The sequence below is a fragment of the Callospermophilus lateralis genome, chromosome 18, assembly GCF_048772815.1.
Source record: "Callospermophilus lateralis isolate mCalLat2 chromosome 18, mCalLat2.hap1, whole genome shotgun sequence".
NCBI lineage: Eukaryota > Metazoa > Chordata > Mammalia > Rodentia > Sciuridae > Callospermophilus > Callospermophilus lateralis.
In genome coordinates, this window is record NC_135322.1 from 11,134,971 (window position 1) to 11,162,264 (window position 27,294).

General features: G+C 59.8%; 1 protein-coding gene across 1 annotated transcript; it reads right to left on the reverse strand.

The window, feature by feature from the left end:
* Window positions 1-18,095: 18,095 nt before the first annotated feature.
* Window positions 18,096-25,593, reverse strand: Ceacam16 (CEA cell adhesion molecule 16, tectorial membrane component). Its single transcript, XM_076838206.2, has 6 exons — window positions 25,557-25,593; window positions 23,912-24,256; window positions 23,364-23,639; window positions 21,977-22,255; window positions 19,878-20,204; window positions 18,096-18,308 (listed from the first exon to the last, which is right to left on the reverse strand). The coding sequence occupies exons 1-6, from the start codon at window positions 25,591-25,593 to the stop codon at window positions 18,298-18,300; spliced, it is 1,275 nt and encodes a 424-aa protein (XP_076694321.1). The 3' UTR covers window positions 18,096-18,297.
* Between the last annotated feature and the right edge of the window lie 1,701 nt (window positions 25,594-27,294).

Consider the following 27,294-nt stretch of genomic DNA (forward strand, 5'->3'; position numbering starts at 1 on the left):
GCCCAGGGTGCAAAAGGGAAGCTGAGGCCACAGTCCTTGTTTTAGGGTGGTGACCCTGAGAGGGGGTGGGAAGGACACCTCGGTTTCCCCACTTAACGCTGTCTTCCTGGGGGAATCAGGGCAATGGCTCGGCCCAGGCAGGACTGGAGAAGGCAGAGTCTCCACTTGGTGCGGAGGGACTTGGGAGGGCCAGGGAGACAGTGCTGACAGCCCCGTCTCTGCAGATAGATGAGGGGCAGGAGGGTGTTGGGGGGGGTCTGAAGGAAGGGGATCTGCGAGGTTCGGGTCGGAGGCCACACAGTCTGCAGAAATCTGGGAAGGACTAAAAGCGGTTCTGAGGGAGGAGAGAGTGGGGACAGAGGTGGCTGAAAGAAGAGGACACTTGGAGGGGGAGTGGAGGCTGCCCTGAGGGAGGCGGAGATGCGAGGGAGGAGATCCGAGGGTCCAGGGAGAGGCTGAGGGGCATCCTGGGGGGCCGGGGAAGGGGAAAGGAGGCCTGCCTAGGGACCCGGCGGGGACCAAGGGGAGGGAAGGGAAGGGAGGCCGGAGTCAGCCCCGCCCTGCAGCTGTCTCTGATTTCCCAGAATCTTCTGCTGCTCAGGAAAGTCCCGGCTCCCATAGCAGCCTCCCTCCAGTGTCGGGAATGGAGGATGTGGAACCAGGATGGCTACCCCATCCTTCCCCCCTGGCTTCTTGCACCCCAGGCGGGGAGGACTAGGGTCTCCCCTCTCTGACTCTTGAGCTCTGGAGGCCCCCTGCCAGAGGCCAGGGGCAGTCCCTGGATGAGTCCCAGAAACTTCCTGGAGAAGGCCAGGAAGTCCTGCTTGGTGTCTAACCACTTTCCCTCACGCAGGATGCCCTCTCCATCTACTCAGATCTTCTCCTGCTCCCTCCAACTCCTCCTGGGGGAGGAAGGGCCTAAGTTTTACCTGCTGAGAAGATGGGGGCTGATCAGACCCTGGGGCCTCTGTTCCTGGCCTCACACTGCCTTGCTGCACGCTGAAGCGTAGCTGTGACCCTGTCCCCTGCTCCTGAGCTTGGTAACTTCCAGCGGTGAGTCGACCCCAAGGAGCCTCAGTAGCTCCCTCAACTGTAAGAGGGCCCAAGTCAAGACAGCAAGCTTCTCCCTGGGGGCCTCACGTGTGGAGAGCGCAGAGGCAGGAGGTTCCAAGTTCAAGGCCAGCCTGGGCCACTGAATGAGATCCCTTCTCCAACTGAGAAAATAAAAGGGCTGGGGATGTGGCTCAGTGGTAATATGCCCCTGGGTTCAGTCCCCAGGACCAAAAGAAAAGAAAAAGTGTTCCATGCAAGTAGCTGCTGTTATCACCATCACGATAATGAGAACATAGTCTGTGATAATGCTGTTACCGTTAACATCGGTCAGTCCTTTTCTTCAATAGCAGGACTCATTGGGAAAAATAGGATTCAACATGCTGGCCTTAGGGACACTGGCCTTATAGCCCCTGCTCAGCCATGGGCTAGCTGTGTGACTTTGAGCAGGGAGCTTTCCCTCTCTGTGTCTCCTCTGTGATATTAGCAGTTGAGGACGAAAACAGCTCTTGCCTCACAGGATTGCAGAGTAGGTCAAGTGAGAGTGTGTGGAAGGACTGGACGGCCCCATCTACCTCCACACTGCCAGGGCCTCCTTGTCCCCCTTTTAGACAGATGACTCTGGGCCGAGCGCTCACTGGAAATGAGTTCACCAAACCTTGTGAGAGGAAAATTCAACCAGAATCTCCCTCCTGCAGACCCAGGGCAGGCCATGGAGGGTGCAGTCGCTCTGCCCAGGTCTCACGGGAGGAACTGGAGGCGCTGAGACATTAAACCAGGTCTTTAATGGCCCCAGAGCCCTGGCCATTAGTCCCAGAGGCTGCGCATCTGGGGCGTGTCGGCGGGGACAGTCCACAGTGCACACTCTGCAGGGCTCTGCTGCGCTGAGGAAGGGGGCCCGTTGAGCAGGCGGAGAGCGTCCCATTGCAGCAGGAGGGAATAAAGTTAGACTTCAGAGTCACTCATGGAAGAACCAGCCCCAGAGCCTCAGGGAGAGCAGACAAACTCTGCAGACAGAAAAACAGAGTCCTGCAATCCCAGCGGTTCAGGAGGCCAGTTTAGGAGGCTGAGGCAGAAGGATCTCTAATTCAAGGCCAGCCTCAGCCACTCAGCAAGGCCCTAAGCAACTCAGGGAGACCCAAGCCCAGCTGATGCAGTCTCCTGTCTGGGATCTGGGCTGGACATCCACCTTGGGTCCAGCCCAGAGGCCTGCCCACCCCACCCCAGTGGTGAGGGCAGGCCAGCTTCCTGGAGCGCGGCTGCACCTCCTGCTTCCGCCCTGCCCTGGGGCCCTGGCAGCTGCTGGGCCCTGGCACCCAGTGGAGTCGGCCGTCTGGGGCTCAGCCAAGTCTTAATCTCCCCCTTCTCCCTCCCCCTGGGCCGGCACAGCGCTGAGTCAGAAGATTGCGACACCCAGCGTGGAGGGCCTGGGACAGGACACCCCTGGGCCCCCTCCCCCAGCGGCCGTGATCAGATGGGGAAGATGGAGTAGGGGGTGTGGGACCGGAACCTGCCCTGAGTGGGTGACTGGGAGTCTAGCAGGGTTGGGTGACAGAAAGGACAGAGGGGTCCCAGGATGACTGGGAGAGACAGCCAGGCTGTGTGGTGCTAGGGGACTCAGCACCCTCAGCTCTGAACGGGACACTCTGAAATGGTCTGAGTTCCAATTCCAGCTCTTCCACTTATCAGCTGTGTGACCCTGGGCAAGTGACTTGCCCTCTCTGAGCTGCAGTTTCCTCACCTAAAAATGGGGACCAAAGCAGTGCATGCCTCCCGGGGTGATCAGGAGGGTCAAAATGAGCTGACACCTGCCAGCACAGGCTTGTGCTCTGAGGGCCCAGTGGATGGGAGATATTTTTATGGTGAGTATACGGTACGGGAGTGGCAGTGGCTCAGCTGTCCCTTCCAGAAGGGGCTTGTGGCCGGGCTGCCAGGCGGGCAGATCAGCCTCCACCAGGGGCTCCTTCAAGGTCTGCCTTGACTTGCCAGTCGGGGACACAGTGTCCTGCACAGCCTCTTAGTCAGGGACACTGCAGAAGGGGGTCCCCAGCCTGGTGGTCCCCTGCCATCACGCCCCCTTTCTTCCTGGGCGCTGCTCCTCGTGCATCTTGGGTCTCCCTGACGCCAGGTGAGCGTCTGCTTCCCGGGGGCCAACCCTGCCGCCGCGGCCTGGATGTCAGCTCATCTGACCTGTGCCTCAGTGTCCCCTCTGAGTCACAGGAGCAGGCCGTGGCTGCCGAGGCTCCCTGCCCGCGTCTGGCTCACTGCGTCTGGGGAGACAGGGCCCGGGGTCACCCACACTGGGTCTGTCCTCCGCTCTGCCAGGTCCCAGCAGCGTGGCCTTGGACGTGTGCCCTCTGAGCCCCATCTGTACGGTGGGGACGGACCTGTCCTTCCCGGGGCAGGGCCCTGGGGAGGGCAGATGTGGAAAGCCCCCAGGAGCCTGGCACGCACCTGGGACGCCCGGTGGCCACGTGGTGTCATGGGCTGGAGCGACAGGTGAGCCTGGTTCTGCAGGGCGGCCCCCGCCAGGCTCTGGTCTCGGGCTGACAAGTAAAGGGAAGTCCCAGGGTGGGGACCTGTGGTGTGTCCTGAAGAAGCTCCCTGCTTCTAGGATTCAGCCCGGAGGTGGGCAGGGGGAGGCCCGAGTGCTCATCCCGATGGCCTGGATTAGAGCCCCAAGGGAGGAGGAGGCCTCCACCATTAGCCTCAGAGGCCCGAGGGAGGGGCGTGTTCCTGGTGGATCCCCTGCTCTCTCCCTCCTCCATCAGATCATTATTATTGGTACCGAGGATTGAACCCGGGGTGCTCTACCACGGAGCCACATCCCCAGACTCCCTAAGTTGCTTAGTGTCTTGCTAAGTGGCTGAGGCTGGTCTCCAACTTACAATCCTCCTGCCTCAGCCTCCAGAGTTGCTGGGATCACAGGCGTGTGCCCCTGCGCCCGGCAGATTCCTCCTTACTCTTGAGCCTTGAGCGGGGAAAGCAGGCCTCTGCCGTCAGCCTAGCCCTGCCCCGAGTGGGGCAGGCCTCCCCTTGGACTAGGAACCCTGTTTCCCAGCCCACCCTCCCGTGGAGCAGAGCTCAGGCCCTTCCAGGAGACAAGGACAGTCCCTTCCCGTGCCTCCTGCTGTGTCCCCTGCAAGTCTGGGCTTCCCTGGTGGAAGGTCACAGTCTCCTTTTTGGCCGTGGGGCCTAAGAATAGGCACAAAAGTCCCCCAGGCTTCTGGGAAAGCCAGGGTCACCAGAGCCCTGCCTCCTTTGAGCCAGGACCTCTGCAGACTTAGCGACCCGACTCCACTGCCATCCCGCCACCCGCCCCCCCCCCACCGCGATCTTGGAGTATTGGGGGTCTGTCCTGTGTGTCCACTGCCTTGTCCCCATGGAACCAAGTCCCTGCACCACGGTCCCCCTGAGCAGGCTTCTTTCCACGTGGTCCTGGCCCGTCCTGGCGCTTGTGATCCCCACACACCCGGCAGCCACCCGAGGCCTGGCTGGGGCCGGCCGGGAGCTGCCGACTGATGGAGCTTCTCTTGCCTTGTTCTGCAGGAGGTGGGGAAGGTTGGCCTCGCTGTCTGTCACCCATCCCTAAGCTTGTCACTTCAGCCCTTGTGGTCACACAGAGTCACAGTGACGGGCTGACTTCTGGGAAAGTGGCATCGGCGTGTTACAGGTTTCAGACCCCGAAGCCTCTTCCTGTGGGTTCCCACGTTCCCCACGCAGCCCCGGGGACATGTGGCCCCCCTGGAGCAGAACCTTCCGAGGAGAGAGAGCTGGAGTCTGGATCGTGGGATTAAAGAGAAAGGTCTTGCCCGGTGGTGGCGCCCCCTGGAGTCCCAGCAGCTGGGGAGGCCGAGGCTGGAGGGTCACAGAGTCAAGCCAGAGGCAGGCGCTCCGCAGCTCAGTGAGCCCCGTCTCTAAATCAAATGCAAACCAGGGCTGGGGAGGGGGCTCAGGGGTCGAGTGCCCCTGAGTTCAATCCCTGGTACCCCCCCAAAAAGACCCAGGGGCTGGGAGGAGGCCGTCTGCTCACCCACCCACAGAAGGTGCAGGATTCCTTCCCCAGCAACGCGGCTAAGACGGAGTCTTAAAATATAATCCAGAGACCTGCAGGGAGTTGAAGTATAATGTTCCATTTCACAGATTATTGCAGGACAACCACAGTGAGCTCAGACGCCCCTTCAGGTCTTTTCCAACTTGAATGAAGGTTCTCTTTTCTTTCTTTCTTGTACTGGGGACAGACCCATGCCAGGCAAGCTCTCTACTACTGAGCCACATCCCCAGCTCCTTTTAGAATTTTGAGACGGAGTCCCACTAAGTTGCTGAGGCTGGCCTTGAACTTACTTAGGATCCTCCTGCCTCAGCCTCCCTGGAGTTACAGGCGGCCTCAGTTTCCGACTCCTTCGACCAATGCCATGTTCATCGCCTGGTGCCCTTGAGCACACATTTTTCTGCACTATCTGGGAGAAGGGTTTGGGGGTTCTAAGGTGCCCAGCAGGAGAAGAGGTGACTAGATCAATCTCCCACACGCTGTGCCAGTTTCATCCCCATTGCCTGTGTTTGCTGTGACTGCTGCTTGTCTCATATCCTTGGTGGCCCTGGGTCTTCCACATTTTCAACTGTGAGTCATCCTGCTGTGTGTGGGGAGGAGGCCGCTCGGGGATCGAGTTTGCATTTTCTGAATCAGTAATGAGCAGAAGCACCTTTTCCAAGATCCACAGTCCACTTGAATCCAGGCCGAGGATCTTAAGAATAGAGAATCCTAGGGGGCTGGGGACATGGCTCAGCTGGTGGAGCGCTTGCCTCGCACTCACAAGGCCCTGGGTTCAGTCCCCAGCACCACAAAAGAAAAAAATAAAAAAGAGAATTCTAGAACCGTAGAATCTCAAGTCTAGAATCCTAGACTTTTAGGAACAAGAGATTCCAGAATCCAAGCTGGGCGAGCTGGTGTGCACCTATGATCCCAGTGGCTTGGGAGGCTGAGGCAGGAGGTTCACAAGTTCAAAGCCAGCCTCACAATTTGGTGAGGCCCTGAGCAACTTAGAAAGACCCTGAAAATAAAAAACAAAAAGAGCTGGGGATGTGGTTCAGTGGCTAAGCTCCCCTGGGTTCAATCCCTGGTACCAAAAAAACAACAACAAAAAAAAGGGACTCCAGATTCCGGGCCTCAGTCTTCTCACTGGTATGGTGGGGATAATAGAAACTTCCAGCACTCAGTGATGTTATGTGTGTACGTACCTAGAGGAGCCTGGTGCATAGAAAGCCTCCATGAGTGTGGTTTTCCTGAAGGCAAGGACTTAACTATTTGTCCTTCCCTGTGTCTGGCACCTAGAATAGAACAAGGCTCACAGAGTCCGCAATGACTGTATGAGTCTTAGCATCAAGTGATCAAAGAAATGAGCCATCATGGATTTTTCTTTCTTTCTTTTTCTTTTTCTTTTTTTTTTTTGTACTGGGAACTGAACCCAGGGATGTTTTACCAGAGCCACATCCCCAGATATATATATATATATATATATATATATATATATTTTATTTTGACCTGTCGGGTCTGGTGGCTAGGTTTCTTAGGGCCTCGCCAAGTTGTGAGGCTGGACTTGAACTTGGGATCCTCCAGCCTCAGCCTCCAAATCACTGGAATCACAGATGTGTGCCTGGCTCAGTCATAGATCTTAAGGAGCAAAGAAGAATCAGAATTAAGAAAATCAGAATCATTTTATGGGGCTGGGGATGTGGCTCAAGTGGTAGCGCGCTCGCCTGGCATGCGTGCGGCCCAGGTTCGATTCTCAGCACCACGTACAAAGATGTTGTGTCCGCCGATAACCAAAAAATAAATATCAAAAAATTCTCTCTCTCTCTCTCTCCTCTCTCACTCTCTCTTTAAAAAAAAAAAAAAAAAAAAAAAAAAAGAATCATTTTATTTTGTCCAAAGGAGTTATATCGTGTCTTTGCTCTGGGAAAATTCAGTGGTATTCTTCCTCGTGTCAAACTCAAGCTAAAATATGTCATTTCATTCACTGCACTTGTTTCATTGATCCTCTGTTTATTCCAACTCTCAATCATATTAGAGCTTTTGTGATTCTAATAAAGAAAAAAACGAGAACTTTGAAACGTGAAATTAAGGACGGTCAGACAAGACTCTTGTAAGTGGCAGGGGTGACTCTTGGGAGCAGCCTGGGCTTGCTTCCTGGGCAAACCTCAGACTCAACTGTCTTAGAAACTCTTTTTCTTTGTGCGGGGGCGACAGCCAGGGCCTCTCACATGCTAGGCAAGTGCTCCCCCCTAAGCAGCACCCCCAGCCCCTGGCTCCCCTCTCAACTCTGTGAACGAGGAAGCTCCCTGGAGGAGGCCGGCGGCTGTGGGAACCGAGAAGAGAGAAGAGGCCACTCCTCAGCCTACCTGGTCTCTGCCCCCGCCGGCCCCTGTTGCGGCTTCTCCTTCCTGTGGCCTCCCTGCACCTTCCTGGCCTCTCCCTGGCCTCCCCTGCCTGGGCCTCCCTGCACTCAAGGTCCTGAGGAAGCTGCTGCAGCCTGGGGCGTTAGCAGGAGAAGGCCCAGCTCCTGCCACAGACGGGTGCGGCCTCGCCTCTGCCTTATCTCCCACCAGGCCCTCCCCACCCCTGGCCAAGGCCTCTGCCACCTGTGGCCTAGAGATGGGCCTCCTCCTCTGAGATGCACATGGATCACCCAGTAGGTGCTCAATAAACGCAAGGGGCCTCTGCACCTGCAGCCCTTCCTCCAGGGAGCCCTCCCTGATCTCTCTTCCCAAGCCAAACCAGGAGCTCCCTCGGGGCTCCCTAACCCAGTCCTAGCCATTCTGGGACATCACTGTCTGGGACAGGCCAGTGTCCCCCAGGTGAGAGCCTGTGAGGGCCACCCTGGGGCTCCTTTCTGTGTGTACTCAGCATCGTCCCAAGCAGCGGACACCTTGGGGCTGGTCTGTGGAACCCCTGGACTGACATTCCCTTGCCATGTGCTGAGTTGTGTGGCCCTGTGTCATCCTTCTGGGACCCGGAGATGGCCTTACTGGCTTTTCCAGGTGATAAAGGAGTGCCCAGGGGTTCAAAGGGACACGGGGAGGGCCCTGACACTGAGTCCAGGATCTGCCCTCCTGAGAGAGGAGCGGTCGGCAGCCTCTCAGGGCTGGGCCCAGCTCCGCCCTGGAGGCCCAGAACACCCCACAGTTTCACTGTCACCGCGTCCTGACGTGCCCTTAGGAGACCCGGGCCCCCAGCGCTGCTGACTTAAAAACCGAGCTTCAGGGCTGGGGAACTCAGGGTGGAGTGCCTGCCTGAGACCCTGGGTCGGATTCCTGAGCCCTAGAAAAACAAATTTTTAAAAAGTCGACCTCAGTCCAGGTGCCTGGGGCAACCTGCAATCCCAGCGATTCAGGAGGCTGGGAAAGAAAGTCTGTGGGTGTGACTTGGCAGTAAAGTGCCCCTGGGCTCAGTCCCTGGTCCCCTCCCTATCAACTTTAGGAGGTGTAATTTATATGCAATAAAATATACGTTTCCCCCTGGCACTGGGGATTGGATGCAGGGGCGCTTTACCACGGAGCCCCCACGCCCAGCCCTATTTAGTTAGACGAAGGTCTTGCTAAGTTGCTTAGGGCCTCCCTAAATTGCTGAGGCTGGCCTCAAACTTGTGATTCTCCTGCCTCGGCCTCCTGAGCTACTGGGATTACAGGTGTGTGCCACCCACACCAGATTGGGACTTTGGCTTTCATAGGGGTCCCCTAGCATCTGCTGGGGACAGGTTCCATAGGTACCAAAATCCACAGGTGCTCAAGTCCTTTATGTGAAACGGTGTCATATTTGGGTAGGACCCACGCACATCCTCCGGGACGTGCCAGGTGACGGCCACCTCCTGCAGCGTCAGTGCCGTGTCCGTAGTTGCTGGACGGTATGGACAGGGAATGGTGATGGGGAGGAGGCCTGCGCATGTCAGGAGACACAATTTTTCCTCCAGACATTTTCCTTCTGAGGTTGGTTGAGTCCTGATCACGGCACCCAGATGTGGGCTGACCACGTTCAGGGGAGGTGGGAGCCACCGGGAGCCCCGCACGGGGAGGAACGGGCTCCTCTGGCTGCAGGTGGAAAATAGATGGCGAGGATCAGGTCCCGGCAGGAGGCCTGGTGATGTGGCAGTGCATAGCCCGGGCTGCAGGGGACAGTGGCTGGACTAGGGTGGGGACCGGACACAGGGAGAAGTTGCTGGATTCAGAGGACGTTTGGAAGGCAGACCCTTCAAATAAGTCAGATAAATAAGATGAAAATAGGTGCAAACATTTGTTGTTTCTGGACCCCAGTGACAAAAGGGTGACAGGGCAGCCCGGCCCTGCCCTCCCTGGACTCAAAGTCCCACTCGTGGAGGTCCGCCTTTGCTTCCATCCGTGGTAGGGGACTGTGGAGAGGTCCAGGCACCCGGAGGGGGGTCCCCAGAGGACCTGGCGGGATGAGATCAGGGAGGTCTGATCCTGGGGTGGGGGGGCAAGAGGACCTCTGAGGAGCCCAGGATGGAGGCCGGGGTGTGCAGGGGTCAGGCCACGCAGCACCCCCCAGGCCTGCAGCTGTGGTGCCTCACTGGGGTTTTCTCCCGGGAGCACTAGGGAGCCACAGCAGGCTCTGGGTGGGGGCAGGGTTGGGTTTTGGAAAGACCCCTCTGGTCGTGGTGGGGGAAGAGTCTAAAGGCCAGGAGTCCCGTTGTGACTTTAGGGGGACAGGTGACCTAGGCTAGAGGTGAGTCTGGGAGGGAGAGGGTGGGGTCCAGGCCTGCTCCCCAGTGCCACATTCACCCCAAGGGCTTCTGACGCAGGAGTTCCCAGTCCTCCCAGCCACCTGCCAGGTGTCCCCTTTCACAGCTGGAGGGACCCAGACCGGGGAGAGGAGCCCGCTGGCCCCGGGGCCCACCGCAGGTCGAGGGACCCAGCATTGGGGCTTCTGTTCTGGCCTCTGACCTTGGAGCCTTTGCGCCTTGGGATGGGGAGACCGAGGCGGCCAAGTCCAGGTTCAAGGCCAACAGCCCGGAACCGGGGAGAGTCCCGCGCGGGGCGGAGGCCTCCCTCTGACCCGCCGCCGGCCCTGGGCTCCTCTGGACTTCAGCCCCGCGGGCGGCGCCGGTCCTGGAGGGCAGAATTCCCCTGGTCCTGGCGCCAGGGGGCCACGGGGCGCGGGAGGGGACCGAGAGGGGCGCAGGGGCGGCCGCTGCGGGCGACAGAACGGGGTCTGCTCCGCGGGCCTCCGCCGCCTTGGGGGGGGGGGGGAATGGGTGTAGCCGTCCAGGGCGTCGGAGGGACCTGGGGGGGTCTTCCCTGGGTTCGACGGGGAACGGGCTTCTGCAACCAGGGGCCCCGCCGCGGAAAGATGGGGCCCTCAGCGAGTCGGACGGGGACAGGGCTTCCCGACCACACGGAGAAGAGGCGCAAGTGTCCCCCTGGATTCCAGGGGGCACCTGATGTGTGGGGCGGGATGTCGCTGGTCTGATGGGGTGACAGCTGCCGTCTGATGGGGTACAGTCTGACGGGGTTACGGGGTCCCAGCAATTGGGAGCGGACAGGATGCAGAGGCGGGCGGGGCCAGGAGCCCCCAAACCGACGGGGAGGCCCAGCACGCACGGCCTGATGGTGGGGAGGGCACCGGCTGCAGCGAGGCGAGGCCCAGGCCCGGCCTCAGCTGGCCCTTCGCCGCGCGAGGGGGTCAGAGCATCCCGGGCCGCCTGACCAGGGGGCGAGGGCCAGAAGATGGCAGGTGTGCGGCCCTGGCCAGGGCCAGCTTGGCCCTGGGCACGACCTTCCCTCGCGGGGAGGACCCGCCTAGTGGTGCATTGGCGCCCCCTAGCGGCCCCCAAGGGCCAGGCCTCGTCTCCAGGGCCGGGTGCGGGCAGCGCACCTAATCCCAGGGCACCCCGCTCTGAGATTCTGTGGCTTTGCTAGGTTCACCCTCCACGTGGCAGCAAGCGGAGAGGGTCTTTCTGAAGTTCAAGTTCACCTCTGTCTTTTCGTCGTTCACTATTCTACCATGACTTTGGACAAAGTCCACCCTCTGGCCACCCTCAGGCTGGCCTCCCCTGAACCACCCTGTGCTTCAGCTGAACCCTGAGTTCGTAAAGGTATCAGAACATACCCCGGGGCCTTTGCGCATACGGCTCCCTCCTTTGGTAATATTTGCACCTATCAATGCCTGGTCATCCTCTAGGTCCTAGATGAGGTGTCCCCTCCTCCAGGAAGCCCTCCCTGACCCCTGGGGGCTCTTGTATCCTGGGCTCCCTCATCTCAGCCCTGACCGCTGCTGTGCCGTGACTCTGGGGACAGGTCTGTCTCTCCACTGGACCTGGTGGGGAAGGGCCGGGCTTCTCACCCTTTGCCTTCCCCTCTGAGCTTACAACAAGACACAGGTTCAAGTCCCCCCAGCCTCCAGAGTGCCCTGGGGGGGCGAAGGCCTCCTTCGGAGGGAGCCTGCTTTCTCATGGGAACCATGGAAACCCTTCCAGGCTCTCGTTGGCACCCAGGAGATGAGACCCGATGTCCTCAGTGGACCCCAGGCCTGCTGACTGTGGGCAGCCACTTCCCCTTTTGGGGCCGTCTGGCTGGATCGACGGGTGGCAGGGACATTCTAGGAGGCCCGCTGGGGCTTCCCGAGGTGGGAGGGTCAGGACGGGCAGCGGGAAGAGGTGTCTTCTGGGTTAGGGGAAAACCAGGCTTCCCATCATCAAACAGGACGCAGGGAAGCAGACGAGGCCCGCCCCCCAGGGCCCGGGGGGTCAGGAGAGGAGCGGCCCCACGAGATGGGCAAAAACCACAGTCCGCAGCTTGTCACCAACTTCCCTCCCGGAGCCCATGTGCCCCGGGACAAGGCAGGATGGGCTGCTCCCTGACCTCTGAACAGACTTTGTTCCCCCTCCGGTCCTGCCTGCGGTCTCCCCAGCTTGTCTAGGAGCTGCTCGGGACCAGAGCTTGGAGATCCCATTCCTCTCTTCCCTCTTAGCACGTCTGCTCCCGGCCGGGCCAGAGGGATCCTTGAACGGGAGCCCAGGGCCCTCCTGGCTTCACTTCCCTCCACCTCTGACCAAGGCCCATTCCCTAGCCTTGAACCTCCCTTCCTGCCTCTGGGCCTTTGCACCTGCTTTGCCCTCAGTCTGGAAACTTCCTGCCACCTTCCCACCCTTTGGTCCCACAGCTGTAACCTTGAGCTTATGCTGAAAAGCCTCCTCCTCTCCCCCAAGAGGGGGGCTTCACAGCAGGAGAGAAGGTGATGGGAGAGAGGATGCAGAGAGGCCACAGAGGCTGGGTGGGGAGGGCGGGGCCGTGGAGCCCACCTGCAATCCCAGCAGCTGGGGAGGCCGAGGCAGGAGGATCGCGAGTTCAAAGCCAGCCTCAGCAACTTAGTGGGCCCTAAGCAACTCAGCGAGACCCTGTCTCAAAAATAAAAATATTTTAAAAAGGGCTGGGGTGGGGCTCAGTGGCTAAGCGCCCCTGGGTTCAATCCCTGGTACCAAAAAAAAGAACAAAACTAAGTCACTGCCTCGGTGTCCCCAGGACACTTGGTGGTGACCTGTTCACAGAAACTCCACCATCTGCTGGCCCCGGGCTCCTGGGGCGGGGACCAGCTGCCTTGCTCCTGCTCCTCACCCAGAACCTGCTCGGCATCATGCGGGACAGTGGCCCAGTTCATTCATTCATTTGCTTATCAAGTATTTATTGAGCACCGGTTGTTTGCCTGGCCCTGTTCCCGGGGCCTGGACACGGGCAGGGACCTTGTCCTTTTGTTGCTCTTTGAATGTTTGGGTTCCTCCCCGCCTGCACCCCCTCCAGGGACTGCACCTGGGGGTGGCTAGGAGGAGGGGCCTGAGGTTGATGGGGTCATCAGGGTGGGGCCCTGGCGGATGGGATTAGTGCCCTCCCTGTCTGTCCGTCTGTCCGTCTGTCCGTCTCCCTGCGCACATACGAGCAGCCAGAGAAGAGGCCTCAGAAGGTCACCTCCTTTGCTGGCACCTTGGTGGTGGACTCCCGCGTCCAGGACTTTGGGGAAAGACTTCCCTTGTCAGGATGCCAGGCTCTGGTACTCTGTTCTGGCCGCCCAAGTGGACGGGGAGCCCCGCCACCTTTCACCGTCTCTCTCCATCCTTTCCTTTTCGTGGAACCAGGATTGAGCCCAGGGCCCTCAGCCCCTGAGCCACACCCACAGCCTTTTTATATTTTATTTACAGACGGGGTCTCGCTGAGTTGCTGAGGCTGGCCTCCAACTTACCATCCTCCTGCCTCAGCCTCCTGAGCCTCGGGCACTGCAGGGCCGTGCCATCCTGAGCTTATCACCAACTTCCCTCCCGCAGCCCATGTGCCCCGGGGACAAGGCAGGACGGGCTGCTCCCTGACCTCTGAGCAGATCGCGGTCCCTGTGTGTGGGTGTGTGGAGGGAACCCAGGGCCTCGTGCTTGCTGAGCTCCCGCTCTCACTGAGCCGGGCCGGCCTTCTGTCAGCCCTGCCGCTGACCGCCCACTGCTCCCCTCGCACTGGCGGTGGGGGCTTTAATAGGTCCCCAACCTCTTCGATGGCCCTCTGTCAAAAAGTGGACATGAATTCTATGGGGCACGCAGAGCCGGCAGAAGTGACCGCGTGTGACTTGGAGACCGAGTCCCGCGGGGAGCTGTGGCGCCCTCCTTTCTCACTGGCCATTTGCTCTGCCGGTCACCTGTCACATGACACCTGGGTGGCTCTGTGGAGAGGTCCATGTGGCGAGGACCTGGGCGTCCCTGCAGAGTCGTGAAAGCCAGCCAAGAAGGGGTCCCCCGAGGCCGCAGCCCAGCTGCCACCTCGACTGTGACCTCAGGGCCGCTGCGGAGCCGCAGCCCCCGGCCCAGCCACCCCCAGACCCTCAGGAAGCGCTGAGGTTTGGGGTGACGTGTGACACACCAGTGGGTAACTAACAGAGTCACTTGATGTAGGTTCTGTTCCCGGGTAGGGCAGGCCTCATCCTTACGACCACCCGTGTTTATTGAGCACCTACTGTGCGCCAGGAGCACTGAGGGACTCACGAGAGGGAAGAGAAGAGACTAAACTCCTGTCTTGTGGGGTTCACGGGCCGGTGAGGAAGAGGGACGATGAACAAGAAAGAAATACAGATGTCACCTTGAGGGGGGTGTGAAACAAATGCTGTGAAGAACAAAGCCAGACATCTCTGGGGGTTCGGTGGCCCCTCCAGGGTGTTGTTGGAGCAGAGGCCTGAACGGAGTGATGCAGGAATCTGGGGGAAGAGCCTTCCAGGAAGAGGAACGGCCAGTGCAAAGGCCCTGAGGCAGGAGTTGGTTTATTCAAACAAGAGCCAGGAGGCCCGTGTGGGCGCAGTGTCCCAGATGGGACAGGGTGGCAGGCCTTTAGCATCTGGACTGGAGGTGATCAGGAAACGAGACCTCACCTCTGGAGCCTCAGCTTCCTCTTCTGAGGAATGGGCATACGGGCAGCTCGTTCTGAGGCTGTTGTGGGGACTCAGGGAGCTTCTGCCTGTGGTTAGCAGCAGGTCAAGCCCTTTGGAGACCCTGCTGTTGGGCAGCTTTTGCGGGAAGGGATGCCCTCTCTGTGCTCAACACCTTTTACTGGAATGGGCTGAAGCTGCCCAGCCGCCCCCTTGGTTCCCGGGTGCCAGGTCCCTCTTCCTCTTCCTCCTCCTTCCTCCTCCTCCTCCTCCTCTCCTCTGCCCCTCCCCTTGCTCAGTCCTGAATCAACTTTCCAGTCGGGAGGAGAACGGGGCAGGCTTCCTTCCTCTCCTGGGCGGGCTCCAGAGAGGGACCGGGCCATTGTGTGTGCTGGCCTCAAGGTCCTTCCTGTCCCCTTCCCACCAGGCACTTGAGGACAGGCCGGCGGGGAAGCAGGGGATGGCCGTGGAGGGGCTGAGAGGCCGAGGCCATAGGGCTGGCCTCTGGCCTCGTGGCTTCCCGGGGGAGATGGAGCTGCCCTGGCACCAGACCCCGGTGGGAGGCCGCCGTCAGTCCCCGCCTGGCTCCTGCCCTGTCTGAGCCAAACCCTGGCTGGTCCCAGGTCCCTTCTCTCCTTGGAACCTCATTTTTCTTCTTTCCCCCAACTCAGTCCTTACATTAAGCTCCTTTCAACTCCCAGGAGCCGAAAATCACCAGAGAGCCGAGCGGTGGCCCAGCCTGTGATCCCAGCCACTCGGAGGCTGAGGCAGGAGGATCACAAGTTCAAAGCCAGCCTCAGCGACTTAGCGAGCCCCTGTCTCAAAAAATACAAAGGGCTGGGAGGTGGCTCAGCGGTCACAGGCCCCTGGGTTCAAAAAAAAAAAAAAAAGAACAAAACCAGTCGCTCGGGTCGGCCTCGGACCTGGCATCCTCTGCCTCAGCCTCCCGGTGGCTGGGTGGACACAGCAGGTCTTCTGGGGAAGACGTCGAGAGCCAGCCGGAGCTTCTGCTGCGATCCCCTCTCCCAGCGACACCAGAAACCAGGACGTGTCACTTCTTATCACTTGCCAATTCCGCTGTCCCATGACAAAGGGCCCAACTCCCACAGCTTAGGGCCTCACTAAGTGGCTGAGTCTGGCCTTGAACTCGCGATCCTCCTGCCTCAGCCTTCCGAGTTGCTGGGGTTATGGGTGTGCGCCCCTGCGCCCAGTTATTTTGTGGTGCTTGCTGCTCTTTCCTGGACTGTAAGAAGGGGTTGGACTGCTGGGAGGATTCAGTAGAAGGAGCCCAGAGATACCCGAGGGACGGGAGACTGGGTCCTGGGGACATCTGAGCCTCTGCCCCTGAGGATATGGAATCTGCTTGACCTAGAAACATAAGCAGCCCCCCCCCCCCCCCGCCGCCCCTCCTGCTGGCCTCCTTCTGCAGGGATCACACAGAGCCCCCTGGGAGCGCCCGGTTCCTGATGAAGCTTTGGCTCCCACCCTTGGGGTGTAAGCGAGAAAGGCCATTTTGTCCATCTGGGGAGGTAGGAGTTCTAAGGCTGGCAGGACAGAGCTTGCCAACGGCCCACTGGGGCCCACCTGGGGCCCACCTGGGGCTCACCTGGGGCTCACCTGGGGCTCGCGGGCTCTGCCATCCTTAAAACCAGAACCCTGAGGTTCCTCGGGGCAGCAACAGGACTGTCCTTCCCAGGCTTCCTTGCAGTAGGGCCATTGTGTGACTAAGAGTTGACCAATGAGACATAGGTCACAGTTGGTCCGTGGGACTTTGGAGAAAGTGCCTTAGAAGGGCGTCTCCCATAAACTAGCTTGAGGCTGATTTTACCCTTTGTGCCCTTCTTTCTATTTCTTGCCTGAAACCCAGTGAGACCTCTGCAGGTCTTGCAGCCATTTTGGACCATGAGGTGATTGAGCGAATAGAAGCCTCAAGCTAAGGAAGATGGAGCAGGTAGAACTTTGTCTCTGGGGACTCCACTCCAGCTCTGAATAATCTGTTCTGAACATTTTTTTCTGCACGAGAAAAATAACATTTTATTTAGAGACAGGTCTCACTGAGTTATGCAGGCCTCTCTAAGTTGCTGAGCCTGGCTTGTGATCCTCCTGCCTCAGCCTCCCAAGCTGTTGGGATGCTTTTATCTTTTTTTTTTTTTTTAAACTCTTCTCTCTTTTCTTCCCTTGATTTATTTTATGAACTTTTATTTATGAACTTTTCCACTTTCTTCAGTGGACAACTTGTTTTGTTCATTTCCAGGCTTCCCCCTCCTCCCAGTACTCTTGGTGCCTTAAAGCAGTTAAGGCATGATTTTCTGTCCAAGGGTGGCCTTAGTCAGATGCCACGGATTTTGATATGTAGCGTTTTTACTCTCTTGTTTCTTGTTGACATCTTACATCTTAATTGCCTCTGTAATCCAAGTATCATACTTTGGAATTTTTTTTCATGTGAATAGAATTTTGGTGGGGGAGGGAGGAGTCTATAGCTTCTGAATTGAAATCTACATTTGGTTCTTTTCTAGTTTAAATAACACAGTCACCTGCCACGTGAACTTGGCCTTTGAAGAAAGGGCTCTGAGGCTTTAAAAAACAGGTTGGAGACTGAGCATGGTGGGGTACGCCTGTGATCCCAGTGACTCAGGAGGCTGAGGCAGGAGGATAACAAGTTTGAGGCCAACCTCAGCAACACAGTGAGGGCCTAAGCAACTCAGCGAGATTCTGTCTGAAAATAAAAAAGCAGAAAGGGCTTCGATGGAGCTCAGTGGTAAGAAACCCCTGGGTTCAATCCAGTCCCCGGCACCCAAAAATAAATAATTAAGTAAATAAAAAGTAAACCAGCCTGTCCCGGGCTGCGGGTTTTACCGATGGACAAACAGAGGCTTGAGGGAACCCATGGCGGACGAAGGGCCACTGGGCGGATTCTCTAGCCCTTATCTGGAAGGTCTTCACCTCCCACTGTCCCAGCTCCACGGCCATCCTGTGCTCCGTGGTCACTGCTTCTGACCCAGAGCTCCTCCAGGGGGGCCTCCTGGCGGGGCCAGGCTAGTGGCTCAGACCCTGCTCCCAGAGGTTGGCGCCGCACTCCTCTGGCCCAGCCCTGGGCCCCGCCCCCGAGCTCCGACCCCGCCCCCGAGCTCCGACCACGCCCCCGGGCGCCCGGCCCCGCCCCCGAGCTCCGACCCCGCCCCCGAGCTCCGGCCCCGCCCCCGGGTGCCCTCCCCTGCCCCCGCTGCAGTCCCCTCTCATTGGAGGGCCACGAGAGGGCACCCAGGACAATGGCTCACACAAAGGAGCCTCTTCCAGGACATGGGCGGGGACCAGAAGGTGCCACCACCCTTGAGAAACGTGGTCATCCCCTGAGCACAAGCAGCCTGCTCCGGGTGATGGCGAGGTTCAGCGGAGGGGCTTGCTGTGCCCCTTGTCACCTGACCCTGGTGCTCCAGGGAGGGGCAGCCCTCGGCCCCCTGAGAGCAGGACCCTCCTACATGACCTGGCAGCTGTGGGAAGGGCCAGAGGCTCGCCATCCGGTGTGGACCTGAGCCCTCCTGTGCACTCATGCGCCGGGACCGAGGGTGGCCTCAGGTGGAAGAGGCAGCGCGCGCCCAGGTGTGGGCTGGACAAGTGGAAGGAGAGGCGGACACGCATGTGCATGACTCAGGACGTTTATGGCCCCTGTGGCCCTGGGACGGCAGGCAAAGGGGCAGGGTCCTGCGGGTCTAACTGTGGGTGGGAGCAGGAGCAGGACCGCAGGAGCTCCCTTGCCGGTAGCAAGTGGTCCTCCCCTGGGGGCCGAGTTGGGGAGATGGTGTGGAGGTCCCTTCCTCCGCGAGGTCTCTGTGGCCACGCTGCTACTCCAGGGCTGTGAGGGAGGACGGCAAGGGGCAGAGGAGGCCATCAGCCAGGTGAGGGACTGCAGCCCCTGTGCCCACCCCTCCCGTTGCTCTGCCCATCCCCGCCTCCCAGCCTCCCCAGTCTCCAGCGGTCAGCCTCTGCCAGTGTCAGGTTCAGGAAGGTGGCGTTGGTCCTCGTGCGAGGGAGGGAGGTGGACTGTGAGGAGAGAGACAGGGTGAAAGGAGATGCCGAGGCTGGGGGGCCCTGTCCTGGATCGGCAGTCCCCGCTGACTCAGGACCAGGGCATGGGAAGCGAATGGGCAAAGGTGGAGAGCAGTGTCTGGCCCTGGAGGGGCCCTGATCCTGGAAGCCCCCATTCCGAGGGCAGCAAAACCATCGCTGGCCCTGGCACGGGACTTCTGAGACCCAGCCTGTGGGGAGGCAAGACTCTGTACTCAGGAAATGACCTCATTCCCACTGTCTGATGGCACCTTGTCCAATGCACCTGCCTAAGTGACATAAGTCTCTCAGATCTCTGGAAATGTCCAGCTTGATGGGAGAAAGTTGGTCCCTGATCTGAGAGCTCCCAGGCCGATGGAGGAGACATGGTCCCTGATCTGGGAGCTCCCAGGCTGATGGAGGAGACATGGTCCCTGATCTGGGAGCTCCCAGGCTGATGGAGGAGACATGGTCCCTGATCTGGGAGCTCCCAGTCTGATGGAGGAGACATGGTCCCTGATCTGGGAGCTCTCAGGCTGATGGAGGAGACATGGTCCCTGATCTGGGAGCTCCCAGTCTGATGGAGGAGACATGGTCCCTGATCTGGGAGCTCCCAGGCTGATGGAGGAGACATGGTCCCTGATCTGGGAGCTCCCAGGCTGATGGAGGAGACATGGTCCCTGATCTGGGAGCTCCCAGGCTGATGGAGGAGACATGGTCCCTGATCTGGGAGCTCCCAGGCTGATGGAGGAGACATGGTCCCTGATCTGGGAGCTCCCAGGCTGATGGAGGAGACAAATCCCTCCCCTAGAAGCCTGTATTCTAATAGAGATCACCCTTGGGTCAGATTGAGAAATTAACTTCACTGTGTGATGGTAGGAATCTTGTCCTGGCCCTCGTTTCAAAAGAAAGGAAGAGAAGTGAGCCCGACCGTCCAGGACCTCAGGGTCTGCTGAGAGGCTGGCTGGCCCCCACTCTCTAGCTCAGGTCTGACTGGGAGTTGAAGGCCCAGCATCAGCCCATTGCCCTGATCTGTTGACCAGGCCATCTGTCCTCTGCCTTAGGTTCCACTCACAGGATAAAGAAGCCCCGCCCTCTGACTATGCTCCTTTTTTAAAGAAAACCTTCTATCTGTTGTCCCTCTTCCATGAGCGAGAGGTCACGGAAGCCTTTTAGACTGAGACCGGTGTGATGGCGGAGGCCCCTCTTGTCCCGGCCTGGGCCATCGGGTCATCGGGTGGATGGGAGAGGAGAGAGCCCCACCTGGGGACTGCCCCTAGTCAGCTGGAGGAGTCCTGGTCCTTGGGAGGGTTTCCCAGCCTTGGGAGGAGGCCAAGGCGGGTCTGGCCCCGCGTGCGCCCCCTGCCCCCACACTCACGGGCCACCTGCAGCTCCACTTCCAGCGTGTCCGTCTTGCCCTGCAGCGTGACGGTCTTGAGCATGTAGCGGCCGGCGTCAGTCAGGTTCAGCTTCTGCACCAGCAGCGAGCAGTTGGCGAAGCCCACCTCGCGGCCGCTGTGCGCCGGCCCCGCGATCCAGTTCCCCGAGGGCAGCTGGCTGAGCAGCCGGTTGGGCTCGGAGGCGGGCCCGCGGTACCAGGCGTACACCAGCAGGTCCTTGGGGTAGCCTTGCACCGTCAGGGTCACGTCCTGGCCCTCCGTCGGTGTGGCAGGCACAGGCACAATCGTCATGGTGACTGCTGCCGCTGGGGAGAGAGGGGCCGGCTCAGCAGAGGCGCCGGGCGTGGGGTCCCTGCCTGCTAGCTCATCGGTGCCACCCTGGCTGGCTGGGTCCCCTCGTGGGTGCTGGGGGAAAGGGGGCGAGGTGGTCCGTGTGGTGGTGGAAGCGACTCCTCTGTTCGGAGGAACAGTGTGTGTCCCCTATCAGAATAGGAATCGCCAGCCTCAGGGCCGGTGACAACCTGGAAGGCCCTGGGGACCGGCCCATGTCTCCTCCATCAGATTACTGGAAATTTCCAAAATCCAGGGGCCATGTCTCCCCTAGGAGACTGGAAATTTCGGAATAGGGGGGCGTGTCTCCCCATCAGATAGCTAGGAGTTGTGACCCCGACACGGCAGCTCTTCTGTCAGATCAAGAGACTCGAGAGCGGGGGCTCCAGTCCCCCCATCAGACTGAAGGATTCTGGGGGAAGAGCCCGGACCTCCTTAATCAGGTCCCGGGCCGGGACCCTGTCTCCTCCATCAGATTGGAAGTACCCCAGGTAGGAAATGTGCCTCCCCCATCAGACTGAGTTAAAAACAAACCCAAAACAAAATCCAGAGTCACATCTCCTCAAGACCATGTCCCCCACCAGAGTGGAAATTCTCCCAGACAGGGTCTCCTGCCTCTGACGGGTCTGACGGATGCTCACTGAGAGGGGATGTCACATCCTCCCTGGCTACCGGGCAGCCCAGGGAGGACGAGGCCCGGCCTCCCCCGTTTGGCAGCTCCTTAAACCAGCGTGTGTGTGTGTGTGTGTGTGTGTGTGTGTGTGATGCCTTCGTATTCTAGAACCATCTCCCCAAGGGTCCACGTCTGCGCCGTCTGGCCAGCATCTCCCATAAGTAGGGAACAGCGGGGTCTTTTCCTCTCTCTCCTGGCCTCCGCCACAGGGTCTCTGACAGTTTGGGAGGCCCTTGCGGGGTGCTGGATTCGGCGTACCTGCGCACCCCAGGCCCCCCCATGTCGGCCTGCACAGGCGGGGCTGGGGTGGGCCTCAGGCCATCTGGTCCACTCCCTGGTCTCCTGCCAAGACCAGCTGCCAACGCCCCAGGCCGGGCAGGGCGTGAGGTCCACTTACCTCTGGGGCCGCCTCTCCTGCTCAGGGTAAAAGAGTAGCCACCTTGTTAGTGGGAGGGAAGGAGGAAGATGAAGGCAAGGACCGTCCCCACTGTCCCCAGGGGGATGATGGCCACTTAGGAAGGAACTGAGATGGAATTAATGAGGCCCTAGTGTTAAAAGCCACCATTCCCTGGGGGTAAGCAGAGGTCCCCTGGGCAACCGGATGGCTCTGGAAACACCAGCTGCCTGCACAACCCAGCCCCCAGGTCATCTCAGGGCAGAGGCAGGAAGACAGCGTCTCTGCTGTGATTTTCCACTTGCCAACCGCCTGGCCGTGACTTTCCCGCTGTGGGTGCCACCATCCGGGCCAGATGAGCATGTCACCTAGTTGGCAGCAAAGACGTCCAGCTGTCTGGGTGGCTGAAGCCCTGAGCAACTGGTGACCAGCTTTGAAGCAGGGGCACCCTATGAAGGGACCTCTGTATAGCCCCCCACTCTGCCACCCCACAGTGTGGGGACACGTGGCCCATTTCCCATCTCATCCCTGAAGGAGGAAGGTCTGATTTGTCATTCATTTTCCAGGTGACAGGCACCTGGATGACAAAGGGGGGCCATGAGTGGGCTGGAAGTCCACCTTCCAATGATGAGGGTCTGCCCCCGAGGGGTCAGGTGGTGGCCAGGCTGGGGACGACTCACCAGAGAGCCTGACCACCACGGAGGCGGAGCCGGACAGCAGGGTCTTGGGGTTCTTGGCAATGCACGTGTACGTGCCCTCCTGGGCCGAGGTCATGCTGCTGATGTCGAGGTGGTCCAGGCCCTCCTGCAGGGCCCGCCCGTTGAAGGCCCACACGTACTCGGGCTCTGGACAGGACCGGGCCACACAGCGCAGGGTGAGCGAGGTGTTGAAATCCAGCCTGATGGTGCAGCCCGTGCGGGTGGTGGAGTCCTGGAGGATGGCCACGCGCTCGGGGCCAACTGTGGGCAGGAGGGAGGTGGGGCAGTAGAGGGGCACAGAGGCAGGCAGCCAGGGGTCCTCTCCACCAGGCTGGGTCCCTGGGGCTACCTGGGCCAAGTGGTGGGAAGAAAAGAGCTCGGGCCTTTTCGAATCCCACCTTGATGTCTAACTTGCTCTAGGAGCTTGGGAATCACGTCCGCTCCTGGGGGAATCTAGTTTTTTTTCTTTTGTGAAACAGGGTTGGAGCCAGCGACACTTCAGGGCAGGTTGAAATCAGTGGTTTGTTAAATAAAGAAAAAGTCTAAGTGGTTGTTTTTTTCCTGCCATTCTAAGCATCTAGAATTCTAAGGCTTCGAGAGTCGATGCTTCTAGGTACTAAGATTCTAGAAAACTAGGTCACTGAGGTTCTAGATGCTAAGATTTTAGAACCAGATTCTAAGAGTCTAAGCGTCTCTGCTGCTGAGTTTCTAGATTCTCAGAGTCTAGAGCCCAGGGCTTCTGAAATCGAGAGCTCTCTGGTCGGAGGCTTCTAGGATTCTAGGCTTGATTCTTCTAGACCACAGTCTTGTGCACCTCAGTGATTTCCCAGGGCTCCACGCTGCACATCTGCTGTCCTTGGGAATGACTGCTAGCTTTGGTCACGTGCCCCCCACCCCCTTCCCCCATAACTACCTCCCTGCTTCTTTTCCCAGCCACATGAGTATTTCTTCTCTGCAGGATTTCTTCAAACTAAGGGATGACTCAATGTCAAAGGTGTTCTGTAGTTTTTTTTGTTTTTTTTTTTCTTTCTTTTCTTGGTACTGGGGATTGAACCAGGGGTACTTAACCACTGATCCACATCCCCAGCCCTTTTTAATTTTTGAGACAGGGCCCCCATTAGTTGCCAAGGCTGGCCTTGAACTTGGGATCCTCCTGCCTCAGCCTCCCGAGTCGCTGGCAATACAGGCGGGCACCACTGTGCTGACTGCTTTGTTGTTCTCTAGGTGAGGGTCAAGTGCATTTTAAGAGGGACCCTGGTTCCTGACCCCAGCCACCTGCTGACTTGTTGTGTGCCCCTGGGCTCCTTCTCCTGGCCTTGGTTTCCCCTTGTGCACACGGGGGTCGGGGTCTCTGGGCCCAGGCACTCACAGTACACGGTCAGGTTGAGGGGCTCACTGCGGCTGGCGCTGACGGGGTTCCACACCTCACACTGGTAGGCCCCCGCCTCCTCCCTGCGGACGCCAGGCCGGGTCAGCACCCGGCCATCAGGGGACAGGCCGAGGCGGACTGCGACGGGCAGGGTGTCCCCGTTGAAGAACCAGCGGGCCTCGGCGGCGCTGGGGCTGCTGCAGGCCAGGCGCAGGGTGTCCCTGTGCTCCACCAGCGCCGTGCTGTTGGCCGTGACCACGGGCGGGGCCAGGATCTCTGTGGGGGCGAGAGATGGGGAGGGGCGGGCACCACCTGCTCCCAGGGCTGGGCCCCAGACAGAGGCGTGGCCGTGCCCCTGGGTCCCCACTAGAGGGGCGAAGGGTGGGTTTAGGAGGCAGGTGTCATCCTGGAGGCCCTCCTGGGGGAGGACAGCAGCTCAGTTATTTAAGGCTTTTTTTTTCTGTAATAAAATTTTTTTTCTAGAAGATTCTTTTTCCCCCAAAGGCGCAGGGAGGGGCGGGAGGCCGCGGGGCGCGCTGGGCTCTCACCATAGACCTGCACGTGTCCGTAGCCCACCTCGGTCTGCAGCTGCCGGTTAAGGGTCTGCAGGATGTAGGTCCCCGAGTGCCGCGGCAGGACGCCCCAGATGGCCAGGCTGCCGTCGGGGCGCACGGCCTCCCGCCCCGTGTGGGACGGCCCCGGGGTCTCGTCGCCTGTGCTCACGATGTAGCTGGCCACCAGGTAGCTCAGGCTGAGCGTGGGCCCCGCGTACCAGCTGTGGGCCAGCACGTCCGCCGAAAGCCCGCGGACCACCAGAGTGACGTTGTCCCCCTCGGCCGGCTGGGCGGGCTCGGGGCTGATGGAGATCTCGGCCCCTGCGCTCAGGATCCCCACTGAGGAGGAGAACAGAGGGTGGGGCCGGCTCCACCCAGTCCCCCGTTTGGCAGGGGAGCCGGCTCAGGGACAGAGAGGGACCATCTCTGGCCTGAGGTCCTCGGGGCACACAAGGTCACACCAAGCCCAGATTGGAGCCTGCAGCCCTCTGACTTCCAGCACCTGGGCCTCCTGACCTTCCTGGGAGGCCGTCTGCATGGACTCAGCCTCAACCCTCACATAGGAATATGAGGACTGGCCACCTTGTATACAGTAGGTGCTCCATAAATGATAGTCAGGCCCAGGTTGCCATCTCAGGGCATGTTGTGAGATTGAATTGGACCACGCCAAGGATCTAGCCTAAGTAAACAGCCGGTGCATAGCAAGGGCTCAGCCAAGCTGAGCTGGACCCAGAGAGCTTCCTGCTGCCTGTGGCCTCCGGAAGACCCCAGGGGACCCCCTCCTCCAGCCCAGCTGTTTTTATGATTCCACATGTTAGATGTGGGGGTCCTGATGTCCAGCCGGGGGCTCGTCCTCTGCCCCTCCCGCAGGGACGGTTAACCTACTGTACCCAGGTCCTTCTCAAGGACCAGGAGCCCCAGACCCTGAGAGTTCTCAGAGATGCTTGGGATTCATGTGTGGTGGCCTGAGGGGGTGGCTGTGGCACTCCTCATGAAGGAAATGCAGGCCAGGCCTGGTTTTCAGACCTTGCCAGGTTGAGAGAACGAGGCTGGGGGCTGAGGACCCCGGGTCTGGCGCACAGCTCTGTCACTTTGTGCTGTGTGTCCTTGGCTGGTGACTTTACCTCTCTGAGCCTCAGTCTTCTCTGTGAAGTGGGGTCATGAGTGGGCCTCCCTCACAGAGGGCTTGTTAACAGTGGAAAGCACTCAGGACAGGTATCCAGTAAGTGCTCATCCTTGCTGCCTATAGGGACCTTCTAGTGAGTCTGTCAGTTAGACCCATTTCACCGGTGGGTGACTGAGGCCGGGATGCCTACCCAAAGCTACCTCTTCAGGGCAGAGCTACTGGCCAGAGCTGGACGGTCAAGGCTTCCACAGCTCATGTGGAGGAAAGATGATGGTGGCCCCTTGTCCTGGGTCATGCTCTGGTCACAGGAACCTCAGAGCCCACCTGGGGACCTCCCTGGGAGGCTGGTCCTGGCCTGTCCCCCACTGGTGCCTCTGGAGGGGACAGACTGCCCGTGAGGCGGAGCTGCCCTCCCCTGGCACGCTGGGCCTCCGGTCACACCTCGCCTCTCCCCTCCCCTCCCGAGGCCGGGGTCCGGGGTCCGGGGGTCCGGGGGCTGCCGTTCTCACTCACCGCTGAGGAGGAGCCAGCTGCACCCGGTCAGCGCCATCTCGCACCCCAGGCTGGGCCTTGGAGACGGTGGCCTGGGGTCCCAGTGCTCCCGGGCCCTTCCCGGTTGGGGCTGGGCTCCGTCTGCCGCCGGCCGGGGAGGGCAGGTGACTTGGAGCCGGGAGATCACCTGAATTTGGAGGGATCGAGTCTCCAAGGATCTGGGGCCCCGTTTGGGGACCAGGGTGGGCGTGGCGGGCACCGGCCAAGGGCCATGACCTGGCCAGGCCTCCTGGGGCCGCTGCCTCACCCTCTTCGTGCCAAAGGCCCCGGTTTGGTTCTGGGAGAAGAACCAGGTCACCGAGGAGGAGGGAGGAGGGACAGGGGAGACCTGGAGGCAGCTCTTCCTGACCCCCGGCCACGGCCTGCGGGTGGGTCTGGGTGGTCACTGGTGAATGGGGACAGCCACTTCTCCAAAATGGTCAAAATGGTCCTGCGAGGCGGGCACCGATAGGATGCCCACGGACAGGTGGGAAGACGGAGGCCGGGGCTTGGAGCTGTCCAGGCCCCTGCAGGGAGGGGGGTCAGAGGCCTGCTGGGTGGCCACGGTCACACAGGCTCCCTGGGCCTTTCTTCTCCTGGGCCTCCCACAAAGGGCTGGGAAACCCATTCTTTCTCCTGCATCCTCCTGTCTGCCCAGTGGGCCTCTGTGGAGGCTCTGGGCCTCCGCAGAGTCTTGGTCTGCCTCTGCCCTTCCCTGAAGTGAGCTGGGGATGGCCTCTTGCTGAGTCCCCACTTTCTGAAAAACAGACATGGCATGGAGCCCACTTCAGGGTTGAGAGCTGTCCTGAGGTGTCCCAAGGCAGAACTTCCACCAGGGCTTGGCACAACGGGGCCCCAGACAGAGGACTGATCAGTGGGACTGTTGTTAAAGGTACAGGATCCAGCAAGGCTGGACGGTGCACGCCTGTCATCCCAGTGACTCGGGAGGCTGAGGCAGGAGGATTGCAAGTTGGAGGCCTGCTTCAGCAACTTAGTGAGGCCCTAAGCAATGGAGCGAGACCCTGTCTCAAAATAAAACATAAAAAGGACTGGGGGCGGGTCCCTGGGTTAACTCCTCAGTACCAAGAAAGAAAGAAAGAAAGACTCTTAACATTTTTTTTTCTTTTGAGACAGGATCTCTTTATGTTGCCTAGTCTGGCCTCCAACTCCTGAGCTCAAGCAATCCTCCCACCTCAGCCTCTGAAGTGCTTGGGACTGCAGGTCTGTGCCGCCACAACCCCCCTGTGTCATTTGGTGTGAGGGACTTGAGCATTGTGGATCCTGGCGACTGAGGGGCTCAGAGACCCAGACCTCCTAGGCGGCTGGCTCAAGGTGTGACTGTGTGACGTGCGCACAGCGGTGCCTGCCACAGAGTAAGTGCCCCGTAAATCACCGACCCATCGACTTCACAGCTGTTTCGCGAGCACCTACTACCCGCTGCCACTGCCCCAGGCTCTGGGGAGACCCCGGTGAAGACCAGGGCTGAAACAGATCCCTGCCCTGGGCCCGGGGAGGGACCGACAAGGGAAGAGTAGAGCCGGCCCCACATCCGGGGGAAAGGGGGCGGGGTCTGCCCTCTCACACTGGTTTGGAGGGGGCAGCTGGCAGGCGTCCCCAGGGCCGTTATCACCGTGTCTCAGTGGCTCTGGGCCTGCGTCTGGCGGGAGCCATACCTGCGGCTCACCTGTCCCCGGGTGCTGTCCCCAGCTGCCCTCGCAGG